At 39.8% G+C, this 26,984-nt stretch overlaps 1 protein-coding gene across 1 annotated transcript in view; it reads right to left on the reverse strand.

Annotated features, from left to right (window-relative positions):
• FBLN5 (fibulin 5) overlaps positions 1-25,472 on the reverse strand; it is a 49,435-nt gene extending 23,963 nt beyond the window's left edge. Inside the window, exons 1-4 of the mRNA XM_014061712.2 lie at positions 25,171-25,472; positions 21,282-21,336; positions 20,949-21,000; positions 17,270-17,518 (exon numbers count right to left, since the gene is read on the reverse strand). Coding sequence (XP_013917187.2) covers positions 17,270-17,518; positions 20,949-21,000; positions 21,282-21,336; positions 25,171-25,187 — 373 coding nt within the window. The 5' untranslated portion in view covers positions 25,188-25,472. The remainder of the gene's footprint in view (positions 1-17,269; positions 17,519-20,948; positions 21,001-21,281; positions 21,337-25,170) is intronic.
• Positions 25,473-26,984: the final 1,512 nt, after the last annotated feature.

Here is a 26,984-nt window from a genome sequence, read left to right on the forward strand (position 1 = left end):
TGTGTTTGCATCCAATGATCTAGTTGAAAAGGTTTGCTCATATGAGGAAAAACCATAATTTAAACACTTGGAAATTACATAATTACAAAATTAATGGCAAGTCATTCTAAAACTCCAGAGTACGGTACAAAAGACATTATATGTAAATATAAGCCTTTGATAACATCCAGCTGGACTTACTCCATTTGTGTTGCTATCTTTCCTGAAGATGCTTGGATTAATCATTAGTAGAAATAAGGGAAATGCCAGTTCATGACTCACCAACTATAGCCAACCAATCACATAACCTGAAATCAGACCAGGACTCCGAAAGCTATTTAAAGGCCAGTGCTCCCTCAGACAAGCACAATCAAAAGCGCACTGAAGATGTCTCCTCAAATGGGGATGAAATGTTTGTGAGCAAATTGCCAAGCTCGGAGCTCAAACCAACAACAGTTCGTAGATTTTCCAAATCGTGATCACTTAACATTCCATTAATTTGTGAATTACTAATGGTACAATTGCTCTAAGTCTGGAGTCCCCAACCCCTGGACCGGGGCTCATTACTGGCCTACAGACTGTTCAGAACCGGGCTGCGGAAGCAGTGGGTGAGTACGTGTACACAGAACGCAGCTCCACTTGTACCCTGTGAGCATGCACATAAGAAGTTCTATTTGTGCAAGCGGTGGGCACACATGCCCGCTGCATGCGCAAATGGAGCCACGCATGTGCACTTCCTCACCGTTTACACAAAACCATCCCTTCTACCCCTGCCATTCAACAAAGCCAAAAAGGTTCGAGATTGTTACTCTAAGTCATGAAAATGTTTGGTGCAAGCCTTTTAAACAGTCAAGAATTCAAAGAATCTAGAATTCACCAATTCAAAAAAGCTACTTATGACCTGGATTCAAAGTTGTAATATTCCCCCACCCCCACCCCCTACCCCATATGACATGATCACATTTTGGGCACTCAGCAACCAGGCTGTTTGTAGCATTCTGTAGTCCCATGATTGTTATAATGTAATTTATAATTCTTTTGCCAGAAACCTCCATTTACTTCCAATTTCCAGCCACTTAACGATCACAGCATTCACTTTACAACTTTGGCTTTTGTTTTATGACTTCCACATTTGCTTAACAATCACCATTAAAAAAAAGGTTGTAAAATCAGAACGGTTATGTGATGACTTGCTTAATGACTGTCCCACATAAGTCCAAGTCTGCCTGTAGATTTCTATGCATACTTTGTGTTTAAATAAATGCTTAGATTCCTGACATTTTGGAATTAGTTATACAAAGAAATTCAAATACATTAACCCAGTAATGTTGATAATGCAAACAATCAGCAGGATACTCATGAAAAATGGCTGTATATGTATAAAAAAATCTAAAATCCTTAATAAGACAGTAATTTTCAAGTTCAACTAAAGATGTAAAAATGTGTAAAATGTCCTCTTAAAGCATTTTTAAGTCTTTCAAAGCCTGCATTAGGCATTATAATGTAAAGATGGTCTAATAAATGGTCTACCTAATACGGATTTGGATTTTTTTCTTAAGGCCAAGCCAGCAACCTTTGCTTTTTATTCATATTCATTTAATTTATTCCATTTAGACACCACATGACTCTGAATTGGCTCTGGGTGGTATACAATGAAATCAGTCTGAATAAAAATATAATACAACAAATAAATTAAAAAACCTTCTCTTCCTACGAGTGACTATGGAGATTCCCATTCTCATCCACGTCATGTTTGTCCCAAAGGTGCTGGAGTTTCTGGCATTTTTTTGAAGATGTTTTGCTTCTCAACCAAGAAGCTTCTTGGATTAGAAGTGAAACGTCTTCAAAGAAAAACCAGAAAGTCCAGTTGCTTCTTGAAAAAGCACCTTTGGAACTTCCTATGAGTGGTATGTGTCTTCCTCAATCTCAGACCCACCATCAGAGGCTGCGAGATTGAAGGTTCTGTTCAGCATCTTAGCTGTTCCTACTATTACACTCTTCTGGGCAAAGAGTTCCAATATTGTTCCTGGGATCTGTTGGAACTACTATCTCAGTTTTGGGCTTACAACCTCAAGTGCTCCTACCAACATTAAAACCACTTTAGTCTTTACTTTCCGCACCCTTTCTAGATCTTCCTTCAGGCTCTGGTACTTCTCCAGCTTGTCATACTCTTTCTTCCTGATGTTGGCGTCACTTGGCACCACTACATTTATCACCCCTGTGTCAGTGTTCCAAGTATCATGTAGAATTAAATCAGAATCCAAGGCAAAACAATCCTTAAAGTTCCAATTTAATAAAGCAGACATCTTAGCACATCTGTGTTAATCCCAATTTTGGAAATTACATCAGAATTCCACCCAGTTAAAGTTCATGAACTTGTCCCCATATCCATAATCCATCACATGGTCCAATCTTCTTCTTCCACGCTGGTGTCTCCACCCAGCTGCTTCCTGTCAGGTGTAAAAGTGCGGAGACAAAAGATGACCTTGGTCTTCTAGAAAAGAATGACAATAACACATTCCACAATCCTACTCCTGTCTATTCCCCCCTCCCATCAACTATACTAAAGAAACAGCATAATGAAATAAGAGAAAGTGTGGCAGGCCAAAATTCTAAAAGAAATATAATTGCAGGCCTGACACCCTGCTTTCTTCTGGTCCTTGTCTACCATCATAATGTCTGGTTGATTGGCCAGTCCCTGCCTGTCTTGATGATGATAGTAATAATAGCAATAGCACTTAGATTTTGTATATACCACTTCATAGTGCTTTATAGTCGAAATAGTTTACAGAGTCAGCATCTTGCCCCGAACAATCTGGATCCTCATTTTACCAACCTCGGAAGGATGGAAGGCTGAGTCAACCTTGAGCCAGTGAGAACGGAACTCTTGGCAGTGCGCAGTGAGTTAGCCTGCAGTATGCATTCTAACCTCTGTTCCACCATGCAATCATACCAAAACATTCATAATATTAATATATCAGAAGCAAGATGTCAACCATAACAGCAGCTGTAATAACAGGAGAATAGAAGGAAATTAAGAGATTGCTAAGAGTATTTTGCTTTTTTTAAAAATAAAATTACTGTACAGAAGAAGTAAGGCAAATGACAGCACCTTAATCAGCATTTGAATATGGAAGGCTGAAAAAAAAAACTATTTAAAATATTGACAAACAGCATACATCAGCAAACTATTCCTATACATCAAGTTCAGATTCATCAATCCAGATTTATCAATTCACATTTCTTTTAGCCATCCCCATATGTGGAAAGTGTGTCTTTATGTATTCAATCTTCTACCGTATTTATTTTTTTCCTTCGGTTTAGCTGTTCAATTGCCTACTCTCATCCCCATTAAAAGCATTTCTTAAACAAATAAAAGCAAACTTCTGGCTTTCATTTATACCAATACTGGAGCTTCTTTATCTTGCCTTTGGTCTTGTAACATTGCAATGGTCTGTCTCTCTTGATATACTAATTCTCTCCCTGTGCTTGTCCTTTTAGACCAGAGTTCATGGTCAATTTCTTCCCCACCCTCATGTGAACATTCCAGAATCATTCTCATCTCCCACAGAAGATTTTTCCCAACTGAATGCTTGGAAATGCTTGTTGGCTTTCCACCAAGATGAATATTAAAATGACATTAAGCTTTGTTTTCTTTGACCCTTTCTGCGCGCTTTCTAGTTTTAGGATATCCGTTTCGAGGTGAGGTGACCAAATGGTATATTCCAGAATGTTGTTTTTGGACAGACTCCTCATTAGGAACAACTGATGGGGCACAAATGAAATTATTCTGAGACTACACACTACTGACTGCCTGTGCAACTTTATGCTTTATATTATAACAACCAGCCCAGGAACAAACTCAGATAGCTCTTGAATCACAGCACGCCTCATTTGTATTCTGTAGCCGACTAACAGACTTAGTTCCAAACATCAGAAGAACAGGTGTTTTGGCCTTGGTGCCTGATAGCCACTATTATGGTAACGCATGATTTTTTAGAAAGAGTTTGGTAGAAGCTGTTTAAAACTAACCAGTTTTAATTATAAGCATAAGCTTTCATGAGCTTTATGATATTTAAGAATTTTCTTTTAGCTCAAAAATAACAAGAATCCTTTAAGAGAGTTGGTGGAAAAGATGAATTTTTCACTGGTGTCTATGACCCACCATCTTGTCAGTTGCATTGGGAAAAATCTTGATATCTGGAAAACGACAGATCGTCCATTCTTTATGTGTGATCTTTGGCTTTGCTGAAGCCAGACAGCTTATGTAGGGGAAAGTAAATTGCTTTTCAAACGTTATTAAATTTTGGGTCTGTTCCTTAGCCAGCTGTGCTCCAAGTGCAACCTTCATAAAGCTACACTAATTCTTCTCTAAGTAATGTGGCTTTGGGGATTCTTTTTAAGCAAAGAAGATGTATTGGACAAATGCCAGTACTGGAGAAACATCCTTGAGTGGTTTTGGCTTGAAAAATAACAGCTGTGTCCTCATTGCCATTAAATGGATAGAGTCTATGTAATGTTTTTACAAATGTACACATTACAAAGTCCTTATCCCCTTTTACTTCTTTCAAGTACTAAAGTTATTTAGAAATGCTTTTAATATCAGTTCAAAGAATAACTCATTTATGCTGCAATTTACCGGTAGTACTTATTTAAAAAGGTGCTTTAAAACACGAATAAATGAAAGAAATCAGGATCTGATGTAATATTTAGTTGAGTGTAGTTTATTCTTAGTAGTTCATTTAATAAACTGCTTTATGGTATTGAAACGTTTAAAGAAGGCAATTAGCAGGATAAAGTAACAAAGCTATGTTAGATTTTGGCAGAGAAACACATAGAATAATTTTTCACTTCTACGTGACTTTTAATTTAAAATAAAATAGCCTAATGCTTTATTAGGTCCACATATGCATATGTTGTTATTTGTTTATGCATCTAAGAATTATTATGATGGTACTCCCAAAATAATAAAGTCTATGAACTGGACAATCAGAATTTGAAGAGATTGGAAGCATATAATCAGGTGAAAAAGGAGAGGGAGTGTAAGCATGAACTGGGGGTCAGATTTCAGACAGTCAGTTAATGGCAGGGGTATAGATATTGAATGGGTGATAGCTCTCTGTGCTACTGGCCAAAAGAAACTAGAGGCGATCATCTGTATATAAGCATGCCCAGATCTTAATCTCTGAAAAGGGCTGAAAAGGAACAAAATGAAATATCATAGTTATTCTTAGGGCTGTACACTAAATGGTAAATTTGCAACAGAGCTAATATCTTTGTGATGGTATGTATCTATGATCTGAATACATGTTCTCTCTGCTGTTAATCTCTGCACCACTCCACGTTGCCTCTTATGCAAAAGTTCAGATTATAAGCATCTCATGCAGGAATCCTTTTGTCGTTTTACATTAAGTGAATGCATCAACTGAAGCAATAATATATCACTGCACACCATGGATCAAGCTAGATATTAACTATTTCTGCACATAAGAATATTGGCTCAAGAATCCCTTGGCTATTTCAAGGATCCACATCTGGAGCTTGAGGGGAAGAATAGGCTTAATCCTTGCACAGTTGAGTTCTTTCTATAAGCTCCATGCCATTTGCTTTATTATTGTGTCTTTGGTCTCAGAATTGGAATTTGCAGATGATTATTTTTTGCAATACATCATATTTGCTATATTGTCAAAGTCAAAGAAAATGGACTTGGTACTTCATAGAATGTGGCTGCAGATAACACATAATATAATGTATAGTTCTGCAGGGCCTGTTCACATAGAAATTATCTGCTTTGGCATGAAATGTTAACAACAACCTGATGTTATGAAAATAAATGTCACAAGAGATATTTAAGTAACTGTGAAATGCATAATTCTATTGGGTAGAATGACAATGGAAGTAGAATTGGGCCATAACTAATCCATAAAATTCTCAAAAAGGTAGCTAAAGGGAAATGCAAAACAGTATTTGAGTGAGCCGGAGACAATCATTTTTGCAGAAATATTCTCAGAACCGTTATTCCATTGACAAACACTTCAGAGCAACAAAGCATTAAGTCCATCCTCCCAGGTAAATCAGACAGGAAATATAACTAGATGGCTAATTCTACATTATTGTAAGACTGCAATAAAGTTGTGTCCAGAGATTCCTGCCCAACAACTCTGTTCAGGATGATACAAACTATTTGGGGAGGAACAGGGATATAAGGGGCAAGAAGCCTGCAAGCCACTGCAATGGTTTTGTCCATTTCTTTGTTGATAAAATTGGTCATGTTCACTCAGAGATAAACAACATTTGGGCAGAGCCATGCAATATGCATACAGTGATATCTTGCAATGTAATCTGAGATTTTTCTGAATTTGTGCAAGCTAAGGAAATAGACAGGATGCTTTGTAGTAAGAAATCTTCCATTGGTGGGCTGGACCCATATCCTATTTGGCTCCTATGTTGAGCACGTGTGTCTGTGTGCAAATGTGTGTATCCTATTAATCTTTATATCTTAACTCATTTTTATTAGATGGCAGGCATGTATAAACATTACATCTTGATTGTAGTAAAGTGTTTGATGAACTATCCCATTAAATGCTTATTAGAGAAACTAGCTTATGAGCTGGATGTCATGGCAATAAAGTGGTTACATAGTTGTCTTGAAAATTAAGAACGCTCATCAAATTGGAGTAGCAAGATTTGGAAGAAGAAGTAGATATAATTCTTATTCAATCTGCAATGTCACAAAATGTTATGAAAAAATTTATATCCTAGAATACTGAATTAAAATTTTAAATGATCTTGATAGGTTGGAGAAATGGGTTGAAAATAGCAATAAAACTTAACAAAAGGTGCAAAGTTCTCTTAGGAAACAAGACCCAAATACACAAATATAGTATATGAATATTGGGCTTGATAATAGTAATGATAAAAAATGATCTTGGAATATGATTCAATTGCAATCTGATTACAATAACAATATGAACTGAAAGAAGATGTTGCAATCTTAACAGCTTTATCAGAATACTATTTCCCAATCATTTGTAGTAAGGGTTCCCTGGTTAACTCCCATCTCAAGTACAATGACCAGTTTTGAGGACCACACTTCAAGAAGAATTTACATAAATCAGATCAGGTTCAAAGAAGGGCAATGATCAGAAGGTGAGAAAGTAAACTCTACAAAAAAAAAAGGCTGAAGGACCCAAGTGTGACATTTTTTTTGAGAAATGACTAGTGAGTGGAACTATGATATGCTCTTCAAATATCTGAAAGATTGTCACATAGAAGAACATCAAGATCTGTTTTCTCTTTCTAGAGAAGAATACATGAAATAATGGTTTTAAATAGCAGGAGGACAGATTATGACTGACTATTGGGGGGGGGGGGAATCCTAAATTAAGGAGCTCATGGTGGACACAGGAAAAATAGGGACATTTAAAAATAATTCCATATGCCTATATTGATTCTTACTAAACTTAACATTGAAATGAGATGCATATCTTAACATCTAAATACTTAAACACTCCACCAATTGTCATATGCAATAAAATCACAAATAGCATATTTATAGTTTACCCAGACTGTGAGGACACTTAAAGGAAAAGAAGATTGCTTCCTGTGAAATTTAAATACCATATCATGTTACATCTTTTGTTGACCACTGAGTATACAATCAACAGCATGTTGCAGTTAGTATTGATTCTATGATAAATATATTGGTATTTCTAGTTGTAGTTACACTTTAAATATTTGGATCATTTACAAAACATATATGCATGTATGCATTTCACATATAATGTGAAAAGAGGCTCAGTAAAAGAATATAACTGTAAGAATCAGCGAAAAAAATAGGTTAGATACTGTATATTAAAAGTCCACAAGGTGAAATGCAGTATTTTTGTTTCTAAACGGCAAAATAAATACATTTGTTCTTAAGACAAGATAATAAAGCAAAGTTTGCCTTTCCTTATAGCAGCTTTGGCCAATTCTGTGCCCTTTAAATTTGAAAATGCTGTCTGGCAAATCTGCAAATGTTGATAAACGAATTCATATTTCTATATATTTTGGCCAAACATCTTGATTGTGGCATAGGAATGCGGCCAGATGTAGATCTGGAATCAAAACGAACAAATAAATCTGAACCAAGAAACCTAGAAGCCAAGAATAGCAATCCGTTTGATGTGTCAATAAGAGTGCTGCCATCTCTTGATGCTATATCAAAGCTAAGACAGCACGATTTTCCAGAAGACTATTTCAACATGACAGAAGGCATGTGGAGACTTCAGGAAAGTTTCCATAGTGGAGAGTAACATGGAAAATACCCAAACTAGCAACTTGGAACAGCCTTCGTTGCAAGCTCTTTTTTCTCAGAGTTTTGACAGAAGATGTACCCCAGAGAAAGCATATTGCAATTACATGACCGTGAGGGATGGTTCATATATTGCAATTTTTTCCAAGGCCGTTGTAACTTCAAACCATTGTTAAATGAACCATTGTAAATTGAGGACTACCTGTCACTTCTCCAACTTAATCCAAGGCCATAAATATAGGTGTAGGCTGCTGGGGGTTCGCAGGGGTTTGGGAGAACCTCTAGCTAAGATTCTGTGCAGTTCGGAAAACCCCCAAATCCCACTCCTGGCTGGCCCCACACCAGGGGTGGGTTCCTCCCGGATCGCCCCGGTTCGGGCGAACCGGATGGTCGGTGAACCTGGAAGTAATTAACTTCCGGGAACGCCGGTACCGCTCCCGGCCCCTGTCGCTGGGTGCCTGCAGGGTTTTTCTTTTTAAAAAACGCCTATCCGGATGATCTTGAAAACCTGCAAAGTTGCTTTGAAAGGGGACAGATGGGCAGCATTTCCCCCTGCCCCCCTCCCTGGGTGCCTGCAGCCTCGGAGCCTGCAGCCTTAAAGCAAGCCTTTGCACAGTAAAGAAAATATCACGAGCAAGAGAAGTTCTTAATTACCTTTACTGTGTAAGTTGCGGAAGGCTCCGAGGCTGCAGGCAACCAGGGATGAGGTGGGGGAATGCTGCCTGTCTTCCCCCTCCCAAAGCAACCTCGCAGGTTTTCAAGATCATCTGCAGAGGTGTTTTTAAAAAGAAAACGGTTTTCTTGGGAGGGCGAATGGGCTGCACTCAGAGGAACTGGCGGGTTGCACTCCTGGTTCTGGGGATTCCCCCCCCCCCAAAAAAAAGATCAGCTGCCCATCTCTCCAAATCTTGTGGCTTTTCAGGATTTTCTTTTTAAAAAACGCCTCTCCGGGTGATCTTGAAAACCTGCAAGGTTGCTTTGGAAGGGGACAGATGTCCCACTCACCCCCTCCCTGAGTGCCTGCAGCCTCGGAGCCTGCAGCCTTAAAGCAAGCCTTTGCACAGTAAAGAAAATCTCACAAGCGAGAGAAGTTCTTAATTGCCTTTACTGTGCAAGTTGCAGAAGGCTCCGAGGCTGCAGGCAACCAGAAATGGGGTGGGGGAATGCTGCCTGTCTTCCCCCTCCCAAAGCAACCTCACAGGTTTTCAAGATCATCTGCAGAGGCATTTTTAAAAAGAAAACGATCTTCTTGGGAGGGGGAATGGGCTGCACTCAGAGGAGCCGGCGCCTGGGGTACCCTGAAGCAGCGCCAGCCAACATGTCCATAAGAAAAGCCCCAAGGGCAAGTGCGGCAGCGCCGCACCCACCTCCGCCCTGCCGGCCGCCTAGCAACACATCCCCACCGCCTCCTTCTACTCAGCAAGCGGGGACATCCCATCTGTGCCTGCTTCCGCTGCCGCCACCTCCGCTCCCAAACGCAACTGTCAGCTGCGAGCAGGTCCCTGAAGCTGCTGCTTGCAGTCATTTATTGCTGCAGATAGATTGTGCCTGTAGCGGGAAGCTCTTCGCCCTGTGAGAGCTCCTCTCCAGCACTCCTAGTTTGGTAACATCATCAGTGCTAGAAGGGAGTGGGGTTGGGGGGGAAGGAGGAGAAAGTTAGGACAAAAAAGAAAAAGATAAGGAGGGAGAGGACTGTGGGGTCCTTTGGTGTTCTCTGAACGTGGTGGTTTTTAATTATTTTAGGGAATTTTTATTTATTTATTGTTTATAGAATCTTTATTACAAGAAATGTTATTCCTTTTTGCAAATGTTTTATTTGTGATGCAATATGTTGCTTTTAAGTGTTCAGACCAGGTTTATGTGTCTCAAAGTGGCTGCTTTTCTATGGGCAGGCCAGGTTTGTTGCAAGGCAGTGTTTCACCCTCCTTGTTTAGGTAATTCTGAGGTGGTTGATGATTCTGTGAGCACCTGTCATTTATAATTTTCCACATTGCCTTGATGATTTTTATTCCAGTGACTTTGTCTTTCCTGTCCTTAGGCTTAGGAAAAAAAAGTGGTTTCATTGGCAGTCTTTTTTTGGGGGGGGGATTCTTATTCTTTTGGTGTTTTTCTAGCACTGTCATAGTGTGTGTGTGTGTGTGTATGTATGTGTGTGTGTGTGTGTGTAATGTCCCGCAGTTATCTACACATTAATAATGATCTAGTAATATTAATAATATCTAGTAATTAGTAATATCTAGTAATAACATCGTCTTGGCCACTCCCACCAGGTCACATGGGTTCCAGGCCACTCCCATATGGTCACATGGGTGGCAAGCCACTCCCATCTAGTCACATGGGCAGCAAGCCACTCCCACAAAGGAGGCCACGCCCACAGAGTAATTTTTGAAACCCACCTCTGCCCCACACAAACACTTTGGATGGAGGTAAGTGCAGGGTGCGCGTGGAGGCTTGGGGATGTGTGTGAAAATTGGGCCTACCGGAAGTTCAGGAAGGCCAGAAACAGGACTGTTTCCAGCCTCCAGAGCCTGGGGAGGGCAAAAATGACACTCTGCCATGGTGCAGGAGGCCGACTTGGCTACCCTCATCATGGCCATGCCTGCCCAGCAACTGGACAGAGAACCCCTTGCTAAAATTTTTGAAGCCCATCCCTGCATAAATATATATGCAAAAGATTTTGGTGCACTGTGCAGATAATTTTGTCGCAATTATTTCATGGCACATAACCAAAAGTTACTAATGGTCAATGTAATTTAATTGTTCCTGGTATTTTTTTATAGTAAATTGCAAACCTGGGCTGATGAAGAAAGAGAAGGAAGTAAATTACTCTGAGGTTCATTCCAGAGGTGGGTTTCTACTGGTTCGGCCCAGTTCGGCTGAGTAGGTAGTAACTCGGCCGGCTATGCCCCCAAACTGGTTCTATCAGTGGTACCATCTTGTTTTTTTGCTTCTGCACATGCACAGAGCATTTTTATAGTACTGCGCCTGCGCGCCTGCAGCGCATCCCTGAGCAAACCTGAAGTAGTGGAGCCAGAAACCCACCTCTGGTTCATTCACATCACTCTAAATCATATACATGATAATCAATTCCATTTGCTACAATGGAAGGTTTGAACAAATCTAGATTTTAATCTTGCTCAGAAATGAAACTTTTGGCTTCAGGCTTTAGTCTAACATTTCTCTCAGGATTTTTATAAAGGCAATATGCAAAATGAACACTGTTCTAATTTCTCAGAAAGAAAAGTAGAACAAAAATTTAATATATAATTAAATTCTGCATGTCTTGAGAATCAGGTTTTTTTTTCCGGTTCAGACCTGCTCTTATGATTGATAAACCAGCCCAAATGACAGGAAGTTGCATTGTGAGGACTGTGTTGCCCAATGAAAGGAAAACTGACTTTTAATTATGGAATTTAACGTCATGAGAAACCAACTCTTCACTGCACATTTATAAAAGTGAATACAACTAAGGGAGATCAGCAAGCAAAGGAAAAGCCAAGAAACTGTTTAAAAAAAATCAATAAATCTGTAATTTGGAATTAGATGGTGCTTTTTTAGTGCTTTCAACACTGAAAAACATCCTAAAAATGATTAAGAATAGGGACAACACATATTAAAATTTAGTACTTCTAGTCCCAGATGAACAATCAGGAATGAAAAACAAATGGAGAAAGGGAAGAGCCAAAGGATAGGGTGTTACATTTGGAACCTGAAATAGTAGTTCAAATTCCAGCTCATAAAAATGGACTCATTGGGTGGGAAAAAACATTATGCCTCAGCTTCAATTCTACATCTGTAAAAATAGGATGGCTGAATCTGAAGGCTGATTGTAGAAAGAAGGGGAAAAAAACTAAGAAGCATAAAGTGCTAAGAATACTGATGTGGAGGGATTTAAAAAATGGGAAGGCTAATTTTGGGCAGGGAATCACCATCCCAATGTAAAATTGGAAACATTTCTAAGGAGACCTAGGGAGATATGTAGGAGGGTGGACTTAGAACTAAAAGAGAAGGAAATCCTTTATGTGTGCACATTTTAGCTTAGCCACACTAAATTTTGAAAATTTAGGGTTGTTCCAAAGAAGCAAGGACAATAATTAGGGAAGGATTACCAGGTACTTGGTCAGCTTGATTGTTTTCCATCAATCTTTATGCAAGAAGACATGGTACCTGTCATGACATGCATAGCAGAGGTGGTATTCAGCCGGTTCTGACTTGTTCTGGTGAATCGGTAGCGGAAATTTTGAGTAGTTTGGAGAACCGTCGAATACCATCTCTGACTAGCCCCACCTCCATCTATTTGTTGCTTCCCGAGTCCCAGTTGATCGGAGTCGCAGCTGATCGGCTGGGTTTTCTTTTTTTTTGCCCTGCACAGAACAGAGCTGGAAAGCAGATTAATGGAGTAGGGAGGGAATGGAGATTTTACAGTATCCTTCCCCCAGGAGTGGGATGGAAATGGAGATATTGCAGTATCCTCCCCCCAGGAGTGGTGAGGGAATAGGGATTTTGCAGTATCACTCCTCAGCCACGCCCACCAATCCATGCCCACCAATCTACACCACACCCACCAAGCCAAGCCCACAGAACTGGTAGTAAAAAAAGTGAATCCATCACTGATGCATTTAATGCAAAGGCTCCCAACCTTTTGGGCACCAGGGACTAGTTCCATGGAGAAAGTTTTTTCCATGGCCCAGAGCAGGCGTGGTTTTGCAGCCTGCCTGCATACCTTGGATGTGGCTTGGCTTGTTTGTGTGGCTCGGTTGCTGGCATGCTGCGGACTGGTGCCAGTCTACGGACTGGGGATTGGGCTCCCCTGATTTAATACGCCAAACTTATTTTACAGGGAAAGGCAGTCACCTGCAATGGTGTAAAAGAGAAGGAATCTAGCCAAACAGCCTGCATTTGGGTTGCTGTATTTTAGGAACATTATATTTAGGCTGTGTAGGATGTGTAACCTTTTTTTTTTAGTTGCCAGATTGAAATTTGCATTTTTTTCATACAGCTGAAATTTTTCAATGCAGCTGTCATCTTTCCAGTTTACTGTGGTCCAATTAATTCATGTCTGGGGGCTGCCAGAGATCAAATCTTACCTCCATGAAAAAGGGAACATTACCTTTGATCTTTCTCTCATCTCTTAGATTAGTGGGCCATACTTTGTTCTTTTCACTTCAGTGATTCTTTGATATTGAGTGTTCTGGGACTAATTTTGCATCACCCTTCTACTATTCTCTGTAAACCACAATTCTGCAAACTAACATCTCCAGAACCAAGAAGTTATAATGACTAATTAATTACTTTTTGTGAGGCATAATGTCCATGCTGAATTCCCAGCAACTTTTTTGAATTAGTCAGAGATGATATTTGGTTTCAAATTTTTTTAGAACCTCTTCTGTAGGTGTGACCTGCTTTGTGGGAGTGGCTTGCTGGCCATGTGACTGAGTGAGAGTGGGTTGCCGGCCATGTGATTGGGTGGGAGTGGCTTGCCAGCAATGTCACTGGGTGGGCATGGCCAACTTGTAAAATGTGGTGAAACTCACTTAACAATGCTCTTGCTTAGCAACCAAAATGTTGGCTCAGAAACTCTGGCATTTGAAGCATGCAAGTCTTAAAGCTGTCAAGTTACAAGACTCTTGCACTCCTAACTCTTTAGAAAAAAAACCCAGGGGTGTTCAAACTTGACAGCTTTAAGACTTGTGGACTTCAATTCCCAGAATTCCTCCTCTCGTTTTTCATCTTGATGATGTGTGGGCGGGCGGGGGAAGGGAGCTGGAACCGGTTCTAAATGACACTATAGATTTGTGGAACCTCTTCTATAAAAGAGGTTAGAACTGGCAGAAACCCACCTCTGACAGTAACCCTCAAACAATAAGGGAGGTCAAAGGTATAATGCTGTGTAACAACTCTGGAAAAGATGCTTCTCTGCTACTATGATGTAAGCATATCTCTTTCCTAGGTATATCTTTAAGTGATAATGAATTAACAATGAGCAATAAATCAAAATCACACCATTAAAATATAGTTTCACAGAGGCTCACGCATAATAAGTAAACATAACCACAGCACGTTTATCCAGTGCAGATGCAATTAAAGGCTTTACAGTTGTTTGAGGTACCTATTACCAAGTCAATTGGTAATCAATGTAAAGAAAGCAAATAAGCATTAATTTGGTGTACTGCGTAGTCAATCTGAACATTCAGAATAAACCAATCTGTATTAGCCTAATTATAAAGAAAGAACAAGAAATGCAACCAGCATTATCGGCGTCATCTGGCATGGGACAGAATAACGACCTCCAAAAAGTTATCCAGCCAAGGTTTCACTATCAGCATATTCCCTTAGTCCTCCTCCTCCTCAATTCTCTCTTACAACAAATAGCTTATTCCAAAATAACTTTCAAAAACATAATTTTATCATGAATTAATTTTAGCTGAAAGACTTCCAGTTACTAATTGGATAAACGTGCATTGTAAGATAACCCATGATAATGCCAGTAAGGAACCATTAATGACACTCCTCAGCAGCTGCTACTGTATCTGTTCAATAATCAAGACAATTCATAGGACCAAAAACAAGAGTCTTCCCTCAGAATGAGGCATCATGATCAGCAGTCACCTTGCAGGGTGCAGAATCTACTATGGATGTTGGGGGAGGGGGTATTATTTAAATCGAATTCAATAAATAATATCTACATGTTTATTCTTTCATGTGTTAAACCGGGGGAGGGGGATTCTTTCCTGACCACACATCCTTTGAGGAACAGAACAAAGTGTTCTCTCCTATCCATCTTTTTCTTGGAGTTGCCTACTTTCATAATCCAAATATGTCAACATACGTAATCTTTATTTCTTTTAGTCAGTTTTACAAAATGGATGGAACACTCTTTAAGTTGAAATTGCCTGGTTAAGGAATGTGCATTCAAGGATCCCTGACTAATGTCTCCCAAACAAAACAGATTGTACAGCAACTATGAAGCATATTACAGGCAGTCTTCATTTAGTGAATGCCTCATTTAGTGTCCATTTGCACTTACAAAGGAGATGAAAGTGCAATTTCATTAGCAATCTTTGCATTTATAATCTTTGCAAGTGCACAAACCGAAAAGAAAAGTTAAATGAAAACCATAAGTGCACTTGTGGTTTCAGTTAGTGACCATATTGCTTAATGACCAAGTTGCCAGTGACAATTGTGGTTGCTAAATGAGGTCTACCTGTATACTAAAAAAATGCAAGGAAGTGGCAATTGCCCAAATAAATAGCTGTTAAAGCAACAAATCACCAAGATGTTTGAAAGAAAACAGCATAGCTGTACTCAGAATCATGTATTTCCTGATAGCAATAGCAATGCAATAGCAGTGCTTTATAGCGCTCCCTAAGCAGTTTACAGATTCATCATATTGCCCCCAACAATCTGGGTCCCCATTTTACTCACCTCGGAAGGAAGGAAGGCTGAGTCAACCTTGAGCCTGGTGAGATTTGAACTCCCAAACTCCTGGCAGCCAGCGATCAACAGTAGTAGCCTGCAGTACTGCACTCTAACCACTGTGCCACCGCAGCTCATCATGAAGGCAGGTGACACATGAAGTGTATTTACTATTTATCCCCAGGGGTGAAATTCAGCAGGTTCTGACAAGTTCTGAAGAACCAGTCGCGGAAATTTTCAGTAGTTCGGTGAACTGGCAAATGCCACCTCTGGTTGGCCCCAGGGTTTGGAGGGAATGGAGATTTTGCAATATCCTTCCCCTGCCATGTCCACCAAGCCACGCCCACAGAACCAGTAGTAAAAAAAAATTGAATTTCACCACTGTTTATCCCCCATTAGACCGTTCAAAAAGCTGGCAGTTAGAACCATCAGCATGAATCTACATGCCTCACGTGTAAAGTAAGAGTCCAAAAGACAAGATAACAACATAAAAATGTATCCATGATAAATATCTTGCTTTGGCAGAATAAGCAATTCAAATGTGGTACAGAAGCCATTGACCTATTAAAAGATAAACAAGGCACAATAAAGCAGGAAAATCCTGTGTAGGCTTTTTCCCAGTGTTTTTCTCCTCAGTCATGAAAACTTGGACCAATGCATAGTCAAGCTAAAAAACTTGTCTAATGACTACAATTGAGCCCAAAATTTACATTGCTAAGTGAGATATTTGTTAAGTGAGTTTTGCCCCAGTTTACGACCTTTCTTGCCACAGTTGCTAAATGAATCACTGCAGTTGTTAAGTTAGTAATATGGTTGTTCAATGAATCTGGCTTTCCCATTGAATTTGCTTGTCAGGAGGTTGAAAAAGGTAATCACGTGACCCTGGGACACTGCAACCATCATAAATGTGAGACAGATGCCAAGCATTTGAATTTTGATCACGTGACTCTGGGAATGCTGCAATGGTCGTATGTGTGAAAAACAGTCATAAGTCACTTTTTTCAGTGCTGTTGTAACTTCAAATGGCCACTAAATGAATGGTTGTAAGTCAAGGACTACCTGTACTCTCTCTTTCCCTCTATCTGTCAGTCTCCCTCCTCTCTCACACACAGTTCAGATAGCAAATTGTAATAGGCCAGTGATGGCTAACCTTTTTGTTATCGAATGCCGAAAGCGTGCCCGCACGCTTGACATCCCCCATGTGTCCTGCCCCCATGCACATGCGTGTGTGACAACACCCCCCCGTGCTCCATTTTGGGCCTAGTAGGCCTTCCTGAAGCCTCCTGGGAACAAAAGGGGGCACAGGGGGGTACACTGCACACACACACACTGCACACACACACACTGCACACACACACACACACCAGGCATTCACATGCGCACCAGAGACCCAAAAAACAACTGGCTAGCGGGAGGCGGATGTGCATGCGTGATGGAGCTGAGCTGGAGTGACAGCTTGTGTGCCCACAGAGAGGGCTCTGCGTGCGACCTATGGCATGCGTGCCATAGGTTTGCCATCATGACAATCAGCTAAAAAACGACACATGACAGGCATAAATGTTAGATCTTGCTATTTACCTACACACTGGTTGTTTTCATTCATACGATACCCAAATCGACAAATGGCAGGTGCTCTTCCAACAGAAGGATAATTTGGAACAGAAGCTGGAACTGGAGGCGGTGGGTACAAACTGGGTCCGTAAGGATTCGTATATGGGGATCGCTGGTTGGAATTTGTTCGTGGAATGCATAAATAGCCCCCGTTTTGGTTGACACACACCATATCTCCTCTACAGGCCTCAGCAATAGTGCGGCATTCATCAACATCTGAAATAATATAGAAATGTAAATATTAATTTGGGTCTCTGCTGATTGATAGTTTGTGTCCTATTAATCGCTTGTTGCAGTCAGCTAATTAATTAAATAATGTGTTTATTTATCCTGCTTTTCATTTTCAATTTACTTCAGTGGCTTTGAGCCCTGGAAATGCCTGGCTACCCAATGGGGCTATCGCTGGCCATGGCTATGCCAGGCTTTGCACTCACAGCCCTTAGAATAGCTCCAAAGATGTTTCCGGCATTGGGAACCTTCCGAGGCTTTTTTTCCTTTGCCTCTTGCCACTGCTGCTTATCTCTAAGCCAATCACAGCATTCTCCACGTGGTGGCACTTAAAATGGCCGCTGCAATGAGACCTTGCTGTTGGAGGTTTCAAAATGGCCATCGGGCCTTGCTATGAGGCTCTGGAGGTTTCACTGCTCGTCGAGGTCTCCAAAAGTCCAGCAGCTGAATTTAAGGGAGCCTACGCGAGTCAGGAAGATTCCTCGGCTACCTGAGGCTAGCCCAGTCAGCAGATTCCCCATAAGGGGTAAGACACCCCCATAGATCAGGAGGGCATTGTAGGCTACCTCTCTATTACTCCCAACTATTTTGGAATTTCAGATGTCCAATTTTGTCAAATTTAAGCTTTGTCCATAGACTGATAATTCAGAAATGGAGCCAAGGAAATTACTTCTTCTCTTAGACCAGACTTTCTTAAATGTCAGACATAGCACCGGGGCGGGATGCCTCTATGTCGGACATAGCGGCAGGGTGCCTTTTGCCTGCTTTCAAGAAAGCTTTCTTGAAAGCGGGCAAAAGCTTCCCTGCTGTTATGTCTGACATAGCGGCAGGGCGGCCAAAAGCAGCTTTCTTTCTTTTTACCTCACCAGCCATAAACTTCACCGCACGTCACTGTGTCCAGCCCTAGACTGATTTACCTTTCATAAAGTGGATTGTTTCATTTTGGCACATGTGATTTGTGAATTAAGACATTTGCAAAATTATGATTTGGTGAACACCCATAGTTGTCTCTGATCACCCCATATATTAAGGCATAGACTATTTTGACCTTATTTTGGTATCAGCTGAGTAAAAATCCATCTTACCTTGCCCTTTGTTTCCAGTAAAAGTAGAAATGGTCTGATTTCCTGTTCTTCATCTAATGTAGTTTTTTTATTTCTAATTATAAAAATGACAGCCTTTTCCTGTTCAAGTCATAGCATTGGCACACACATTTTAGGTTGGCTTGTTTTCTGACGGCAGCAAAGAATTGATTTGGTGGTTGTAAAATCTGGCTTTTGATGTAGAATTTCATGTCTTATATTCTTTTTTGTGTAAACTGCAAAATGTTGGATTGTGAAGATTCATTTAAGATCTTAAATGATCTTAAATCATTAAATATGGAGTCAAACTATTCTCCAAAGTACCTGAAGGCAGTTCAAGAAGCAATGTGTGGAAACTAATCAAGGAGAGAAGCAACTTAGAACTAAGGAGAAATTTCCTGACAGAATAATTAATCAGTGAAACAACAACTTGCCTCCAGAAGTTGTGAATGATCCCACACTGGAAGTTTTTAAGAAGATGTTGGATATCCGTTTGTCTGAAGTGGTGTAGGGTTTCCTGCCTAAGCAGGGGGTTGGACTAGAAGACCTTCAAGGTCCTTCCAACTCCGTTATTCTATTCTTCTGTTAGCTCTCAGCAACATTTTAGGCACTTTCATGGAGTACTAAACTGTAAACTGACCTCAGAAAGGCATGAACAAACGAAAGAATAAGATCAGAGAGCAACAGCCATTTTGGAGAACAAAGGCTATTCCCATTTAGAATAATAAACCAATGTTGTTATTTGAACATGCACGCATCTGTGTGTCCCCTTTGAGAGAAAGAATGCAAAGCCTGGGATATAACATGCAACATCATTAGCATTTGGAAATCATGACCTCTTTTCCACAGCAGGAGATGTGCATTCTGTCCCTTTAGGATATGATTTATAACATAACTCTTAGAAAAGCGGATTCAGGGTAATTGCTGCAGAGACCTAGAAAACAGCTTATTCAGCATGATCCTTGAATGAGATTAGCTGCAATTAGAGTTGAATAATGCTTTATAAATTTGTGTTTATGTTTGATTTATATTTAATGGCAAATAAAGATGCCTAGAACAACAATAACAAAAGAAAGAGGAGGCTGCAATTTCTCAAAACTCCCTTGTGTAGAAAGAGTACACTCACAAACTGAAATGGTTGGATGATTAGGAGATGAGACCACCAAGTCTCTTGCATTGTCCAGGCAGGGCCAAAGTGACCCAGAAGACAAATATTGACTCTGAATGGTCATCCTCCAAAAAACAGTGAGACAGATCAAAGAAGTGGATGGAGCCAGGAAAAAAATGTGTTGGATTTAATATAATTGACATTTTAATTATATCACCAATGCTTTTAATTAATTAAATATTTTAAAACAATTATTTCCTAGTTTTTCTTTTCTGTTGTAAAATGATTATGATTTGGCCATGCTGTTTAGAGGTCTTCTCGTGGCTGTACTGTACCTAAAAGTCCTGTGGTCCTTGAGTTTCAGGCTTTTTGTTTCAGAAAATTAACTTTTCTAAACTGCTGACAAACTTTCCGAACTTAATTCCTGCCCAGTGTCATGGATGACAACTGCCATCACTTGTAAACAGGATGGACATTTGTTGTGCCTGGTTGGCAAATGAGAATGAGATATGCAGGCCATACATCTGGAGGATATTAAGTTAGCAATGCATGCTAGATAGTATTTAGAGACACTTATGTCATATTGGCATTCCTTGAATTATTCCACTATTTACAAATGGGACTGATGTGATGAAGGAAGCTGTCATTTTGTTGATTATTAGATTTGCATCAGAATCAATGCACTAAATCTAAATACATTTCTCTATATATTGCTCTGTTTAATAAAGAGTTTGCCCAATTGTGTCGTTGTCATTGTGGGTGTAAATTTTTAACTAATGTTGTATGTCACCAAGAATAATTGTGTGTGAGTTCGGCAGCTACAAAAATCTGTTTAATAAACAAATAAATAATTTTTCCTCCATAAGCTCTGTAATGTCTTAGTTCTATATCTCTATTTAATATTTTCAGACTTTCAATAGCAGTAGTTCTATTTATTTTTTGCTCTTGTTTTATTTTCTTGATTATAAAGCAGAACTTCAGAATTAGTCTTTTTGTAGCTATACATACTGGATGTTATATTTCAAATTTAGCAATTAAGACATTGATTCTTCCCTTTTATGGTTAGACCCAATTAAATTAGTTGAATCTAGTCTTATTGATTTGAAGATGTAATTAATAAATCATACTTTTTAATTCAAATAAACATAACCCAAAGTTTCCAGCACACATTGCTTATAACATGTGGTACACTATTAGCTCAGAGGAACTGGTATAATCAAAATCTTACCTAAGCATTGGCCTGACGAACGATCCATCTCAAACCCATTTGAGCATTGTTGCTAAACAGAAAAGAAAAGAGGATCAGACAATGAATCATTGGAAGAATGCAAAATTATAAATCAGAGTGAATATCATATTTTATTTTTCCCTTGGTAGCAATAGACATGAAAAAACCTAATCGCTAATTGAACAAAAGCTAGCAAGATGAGATGATACAGCCACACGCATTTTTTATATTTGATAAAGTTTATAATAAATTTAATTTTGTGTTATTATTCTCTTTCCTGTATGCCAGCCCATGTAACCCTTTTCTTTCTTTCGCATACAGTCCGTTTCTCACCTGTGTCGTTCCATGACCAATGAGGCAACCAAGAGCCATGAAAATGGGCATTAACCTGCAAGAGGTATAACAAAGTTATTATATATATATTTGCCAAAGCAATTTGGAGTATAGAGAAACCAGCTGTTTTTAAGCACAATAGCACAGCTTCCAAAATTACATGAGAAAGAAGTGTGTCTAAAGCAAGAGTGGGAATACATATCATTTAATATGGCTGAAACACGAGTTCCCAGACAGCAAAATGGACATTGCTAATACAACAAACAATGCATAGACAATGCATCAAACTTGAAAGAAACAAAAAAACAAGAGAATCCATTTGATCTGATGATCAAAGCACCAGGCTAGAAAACAGGAGACTGTGATTGGTGACTTTGTGCCATCCACTATCAGCCCAATTTATGTCATGAAATTATTTTGGAGAAAATTAGAGGAGGAAGGAGTATTAAGTATGTCCTCTGCCTTGAGTTATTTATAAAAACAATAAAGACAGGATAAAAAAATCTTAAAAAAAACAAAACAAAAAATTGGAGGGCCACAGATTCCCAACCATGAAACAATTCAGTACTGCATTCTGATAATATATAACAATACCTGCAATAATTTATAGTTGACATGGCAGAACTGAATCAGTTTGATATAGTAATTAAGACATCAGGCTAGAAATTGGGAGACTGTGAATTTGAATTCTGGCTTAGTCACAAAATCAGCTGGGTGACCTTGGGCTACTCAATCTCTCTTAGTGTCAAGTCTGCCATGCGAAATGCTCCAGCCTGCTTCGCTTTGCTGGCATACTTCCATAAAATGTGGGAATGGTGAGAAAGAGATTGTAGGGGGAGGGACAACAGGATGACAGGAACCAGAGGTGCCAATCCAGAACAGGCCAGCGTATCTAAGGACATGAGCATGAGAATAGGATGCGAAACTACACCTAAGAGACATCAAACCTTAAAGCTGTTACCAAAACACCAAATTTGAATAACATTGGACACTCGTGAATTGTTTAAGGCGGGGGGGGGGGCACAGGAAATAGGGAAAAGACAGGTTTTGAATGGGAATATTGAGATCCAGCTTTGCTTATGTTGTAACCATTTGGCTTTATTTAAATGTACCTTTGCTATAAATGGAGTCATTTTTGCCTAAATGCCCTAGCTGGGACAAGCCTGACACTCAACCTTAAGCAAACCAATTCTGAAAAACTTTTGCCAAGTAAACTGCAGGGGTAGTCCAGGCAGATGCCAAGAATCAGCACAGACACCATAAACAAGCAAGCAAACAAACAAACAGCAGAATAATAGAGGCTGAAATTGCCAAGAACACTGACTCTGTATCGGTCTCTTTTATTTTGCCATTTTTGAATTTATGGTAATTTCAAATTATATTTAAATGTTATACATAAAAGAGCCTGAAATCAAGTCTCAAATAGCCAGGAGAGTAACAGCTCAGAGACAAAATGTATGATCCCATAGCTGAGGAACCTGGATCTCCAACAGAACAGCCTCCAGTAGCAGTTCCCCCTAGAGAGATTAGGACTATAAACCTCAGGTATCCTGTTGGTCAGGAATTCTTGGAGTTACAGTCTGAGTATTCTAGAGGGCAGCACATTGAAGAAGATTGTTGGACAAAAGTGGCTGCAATTCAGATGAATTTTCATCCATTCCTTTATAACTGTCCCCCCCCCCCCAGTTTCGAGTGGTCCTCTCATTGTATTTTTTTCACCTAGGAAAACCCCATGGTTCATCACTCAACAGGAAGACAGCCATTGATATGGATGAGGACTGAGGACAGCAGAATCTGAGCAGGAAAAATGGGTGAGGATGCTGGGAGTTCCAACATAATCAGAGGTACCCATCTGGGTAAACTTTCTGTATCATCCATCATTTCCTTTCTTTTGAAATCTTTCCAGAGAAATGGTGCAAGTCCAAAGGCAAAATGCATATCCCAAAGGAAGATGGTATTCCAAGGAAGATTGTAAGATTGTGGTCTTAGTAAGACCACACTTAGAATACTGCATTCAGTTTTGCTCACCCTATTATAAAAAAGATATATTCTTGAAAGGGTGCAAAAAAGAGCAACAAAGATGATTCGTTGGGGCTGAAGGTTAGAATATATGAAGAACAGTTGCAGGAATTAGATATGTATAGTCTAGTGAAAAGAAGGACAAGGGGCAGAAGTGGGTTCTTACCGGTTCATCCCCGTTCAGCGGAACCGGTAGTGGTATGGCAGCGTGGGTTGCTAGTGGTATGGCAGCAACCCAGGCCTGTGACGTCCCTGAACCAGTTCTCTGATTGATGCCGTCGACAACACCATCTTGTTTTTAAGTTCTGCGCATGCGCAGAACAAATTTAATTGACCTGTGCATGCACACACAGTGTGTGCACGAGTGAACCAGCAGTAAAGCTTGCTGGAACCCACCCTGATGAGGGGTGACATAATAGTAGTGTTCCAATATTTGAGTGGCTACCACAAAGAAGAATAGAAACCAAACCACTAGAAGGCAAGTCAAGAAGCAATGTATGCAAACTAACCAAGGAGAGATGCAACCTAGAACTAAGGATAAATTTTCTTACAGTGAGAATAATTGATCAGTGGAGTGGCTTGTGGGTGTTCCATCACTGGAAGCTTTTAAGATGAGATAAACATCTTAACCATTGTCTGAAATGGTATAGTGTCTCCTGCTTGTGCAGGGGATTGGACTAGAAGACCTCTAAAGTCCCTTCCAACTTTATTATTCTGTTCTATTCACGGAAGAGTCAGTTCACAGGACAAAAAGAAAGACAAAACACTGGCCATAAGCGACAGCCAATGTCCAATTCAACCAGCCAGTGTCCAATTCAGCCAGTGCTGCAATTCATTGCAACCAATTTAGGCACCCTGACAAGCAAATTCATATCTAGATTAGATATACATATACAGGTTAGAGTCATATCTCATAAGAACTTTGCATGACTGGAACATATGAAGGTAAATAATTACTCTACTAGAGCAGGAAAAATTCTGCTGAATCCTGAATCTTTCCTATAATATCCAGTCATTAAATAATTTTTCCTCCTGAGAGAAACTCCTATGTTAAAAAATGCTACTTTCGCATTCCTCTGAGTTGTGTCCATTGCTTGACAGGGACTCATTTTCATAGGCATTAAAAGAAAAAAGAGGTCACACCTGAAGGAAAGTAAATCTAATAGCATGAAGGTGCAAGGTATTTTCCCTTTTATTGTTGTATCCCTTTCTCGGTCATGTCTTCTATTAAAAATCTAACTGTACTTTTTTACTGCCGTGATCTTTCCTTTATGAAACCCCATAAAGAACACTGAGCACAGCTATTGAAATAGTAAATAGCAATGTAAAAACCAATCCAATCTTTCTTTATAATTTCAGTTACTTCCTCTTGTTTCCAGCAATTTGTTTTTTCCTGCTTTGAAAAATAAGAGAAATGTCCTCCTATAAGAGTTCAATCTGGAACTGCTTCTTCAAGATAGTTATCTTCACGGGAAAAAATAATAGCCACAGCATATGATATGTCTGTATAGTTCCCTCAGGAGAAATTGAGTCAGTCAGCAGCATATTAGTGGAAAATATTTTTTAAAAGCACAGCCCGCTGCTGTAAACTGATTTTGGTCTACAATAAATGTTGATGCACTTCTTGCACAAAAACTTTTCATAGACTCTGTAAATAGCTCCAGTGATAAACAACTGAATTTAGTACAAAGAGGCATATTGTCAGATGTTAGATCTACATAATACTAAAGGAATAAAATTATTTCTCCTCTCTCCCACACAATCTCTTGAAAATATAATGGGATGTATAACTTAAGTAGCTGACTCAGAATTGCACTCAGCAGACTATCAAAAAAAGAAACAAAATAGTAACGTAATGCAAAGAACATACCTTTTAAATGCTGTCATGTCCAAAACTGATGAATAAAGCCAAGGAGGTAAAACAATAATGCCCGTACAGCTGAATATCTAAAAATACTTTTGTACATTAAATCTTTTGCTAGAACTTCAGACCTACCATCATTTAATTTCCAGAGAATGAGAGGCCAAATCATAGAGAAGCGGGGAGAGAGAGAAAGAGAGACAGAAAGAATGAGGGGAAGAAGGGGAAGGAAGGAGGAGGGAGGGGAGGAGAGGAAAGGGAATCAGAGAGGTCTGCTCCTCCTCAGACACTGGAGTGAATACAGCAAAAGCACCTGGTTTTGCTTAGTTCTCTTCTGTAATTCAGCATTAAACCAATTGGAGGAGGAATGTTAAAAATGAATACTTCATTTTCTAAGTATGTTAAAACAATGCAAATGGGAGGCCTCAATCTAGGAGCAGCTGGTTTAGATTAGAGAGCTCACCAACTGACTAGACTCCTTACAACACTCCTAAGAAGCCTGTCAGATGAAAAATAAAATGAAATAAATAAAAGCAAGAGAAACACTTCCTAAGCAGTGTACTACAGGTTTGGCAACACTGTCATGAGCAATCAACTTCCATCAAGATGTTCTGCAGAGATATGCAAATATTGAGTTGTTCCTCTAGAACAGGGGTGTCAAACTGTGGCCTGCGGGCCGGATGTGTCACACACAGGCCATGCTCACTCCAGTTCCGCGAAGGGGAAAAACATTGCAATATGTCACGTGATGGCAATGTGACGCCGTGAGTTTGACACCCGTGCTTTAGTGTCTTGACTGCCTGGGAATGCTAGAATTGTACCCCAGCATATTTGGAGGGCATCAGGTTGTGAAAGTCTGCTTGAGACCTTATTTGAGGCTCATTCTCTTCTCCGGTATCAGCCATTTGTTGCCAATAGAATATGCGGAAAATAGCTTCATCCAACTGATATAACTTTAACATCAATTGCAGCTGTGGGTTTCACATCGTTACCACCAGTTCTCTACACGCACGGTCACTTCTCAGTTTTTTTATCACCGATTCGCTGTTGTTGCATGCGCCCCTTCCGCACATGCACTTTTCTCATGCATGAGCCTTCTGCGCATGTGTCCGGCCTCAAAAACATGCCTATATAGGACGGCATAGAGCCGGGGCGGGTGGGCGGACCCACCTGTGATTTCTGCAATCGGTTCGGCAAACCGGTCCGAACTGGCTGAATACCACATCTGGTCAATTTCCACTTCAAGGATCAGAAATAATTATTGTATTGTATGTTATTCAAAATATGTAACAAATTAAAGTGTTTGAAGAACTTTTATACTCTAAAAGTCTGGGATGAAGACTTCACTTTGCCAAAATGGAGTCATGTGAACATTTCCTTGCAGGATTAACATCACGTATGTATTGCTAACATCTGTCCACTGCAGATATATGCTACCATATATGTATGGCTAACTGCCATATATGTATTGCTAAAATCTGTCCATTATATGGTGATGGTGGTGGAGGTGGAGTTCTGAGTCTCTTTGCGGCCACTTTGAGGTTCCCTGGATTTTTGTAAACCTGATATGGTAGCCCTACATCACATGATTTATCTTCTTCTAAGCCAAAACTCATTCCTCCCTTCCAGAAAGATCCCAACATATTTGCAGCATACGGTATGAAAGTCTGTTGGCTGGGTTACTAGATGGCACAGAGGGAGATAAATGGAAAATATATAATATTGACTGTGCATACACTGCACAAAGGCAGAGTTAAGCAAATATTGTATTTCCATTATCATCATATCATCAGTGACCATACTTCTGAGGTAACCAACATCTA

Source organism: Thamnophis sirtalis, unplaced genomic scaffold (assembly GCF_051295495.1).
Source record: "Thamnophis sirtalis isolate CommonGarterSnake01/CBP01778 unplaced genomic scaffold, rThaSir2_p1.2 scaffold_1, whole genome shotgun sequence".
NCBI lineage: Eukaryota > Metazoa > Chordata > Lepidosauria > Squamata > Natricidae > Thamnophis > Thamnophis sirtalis.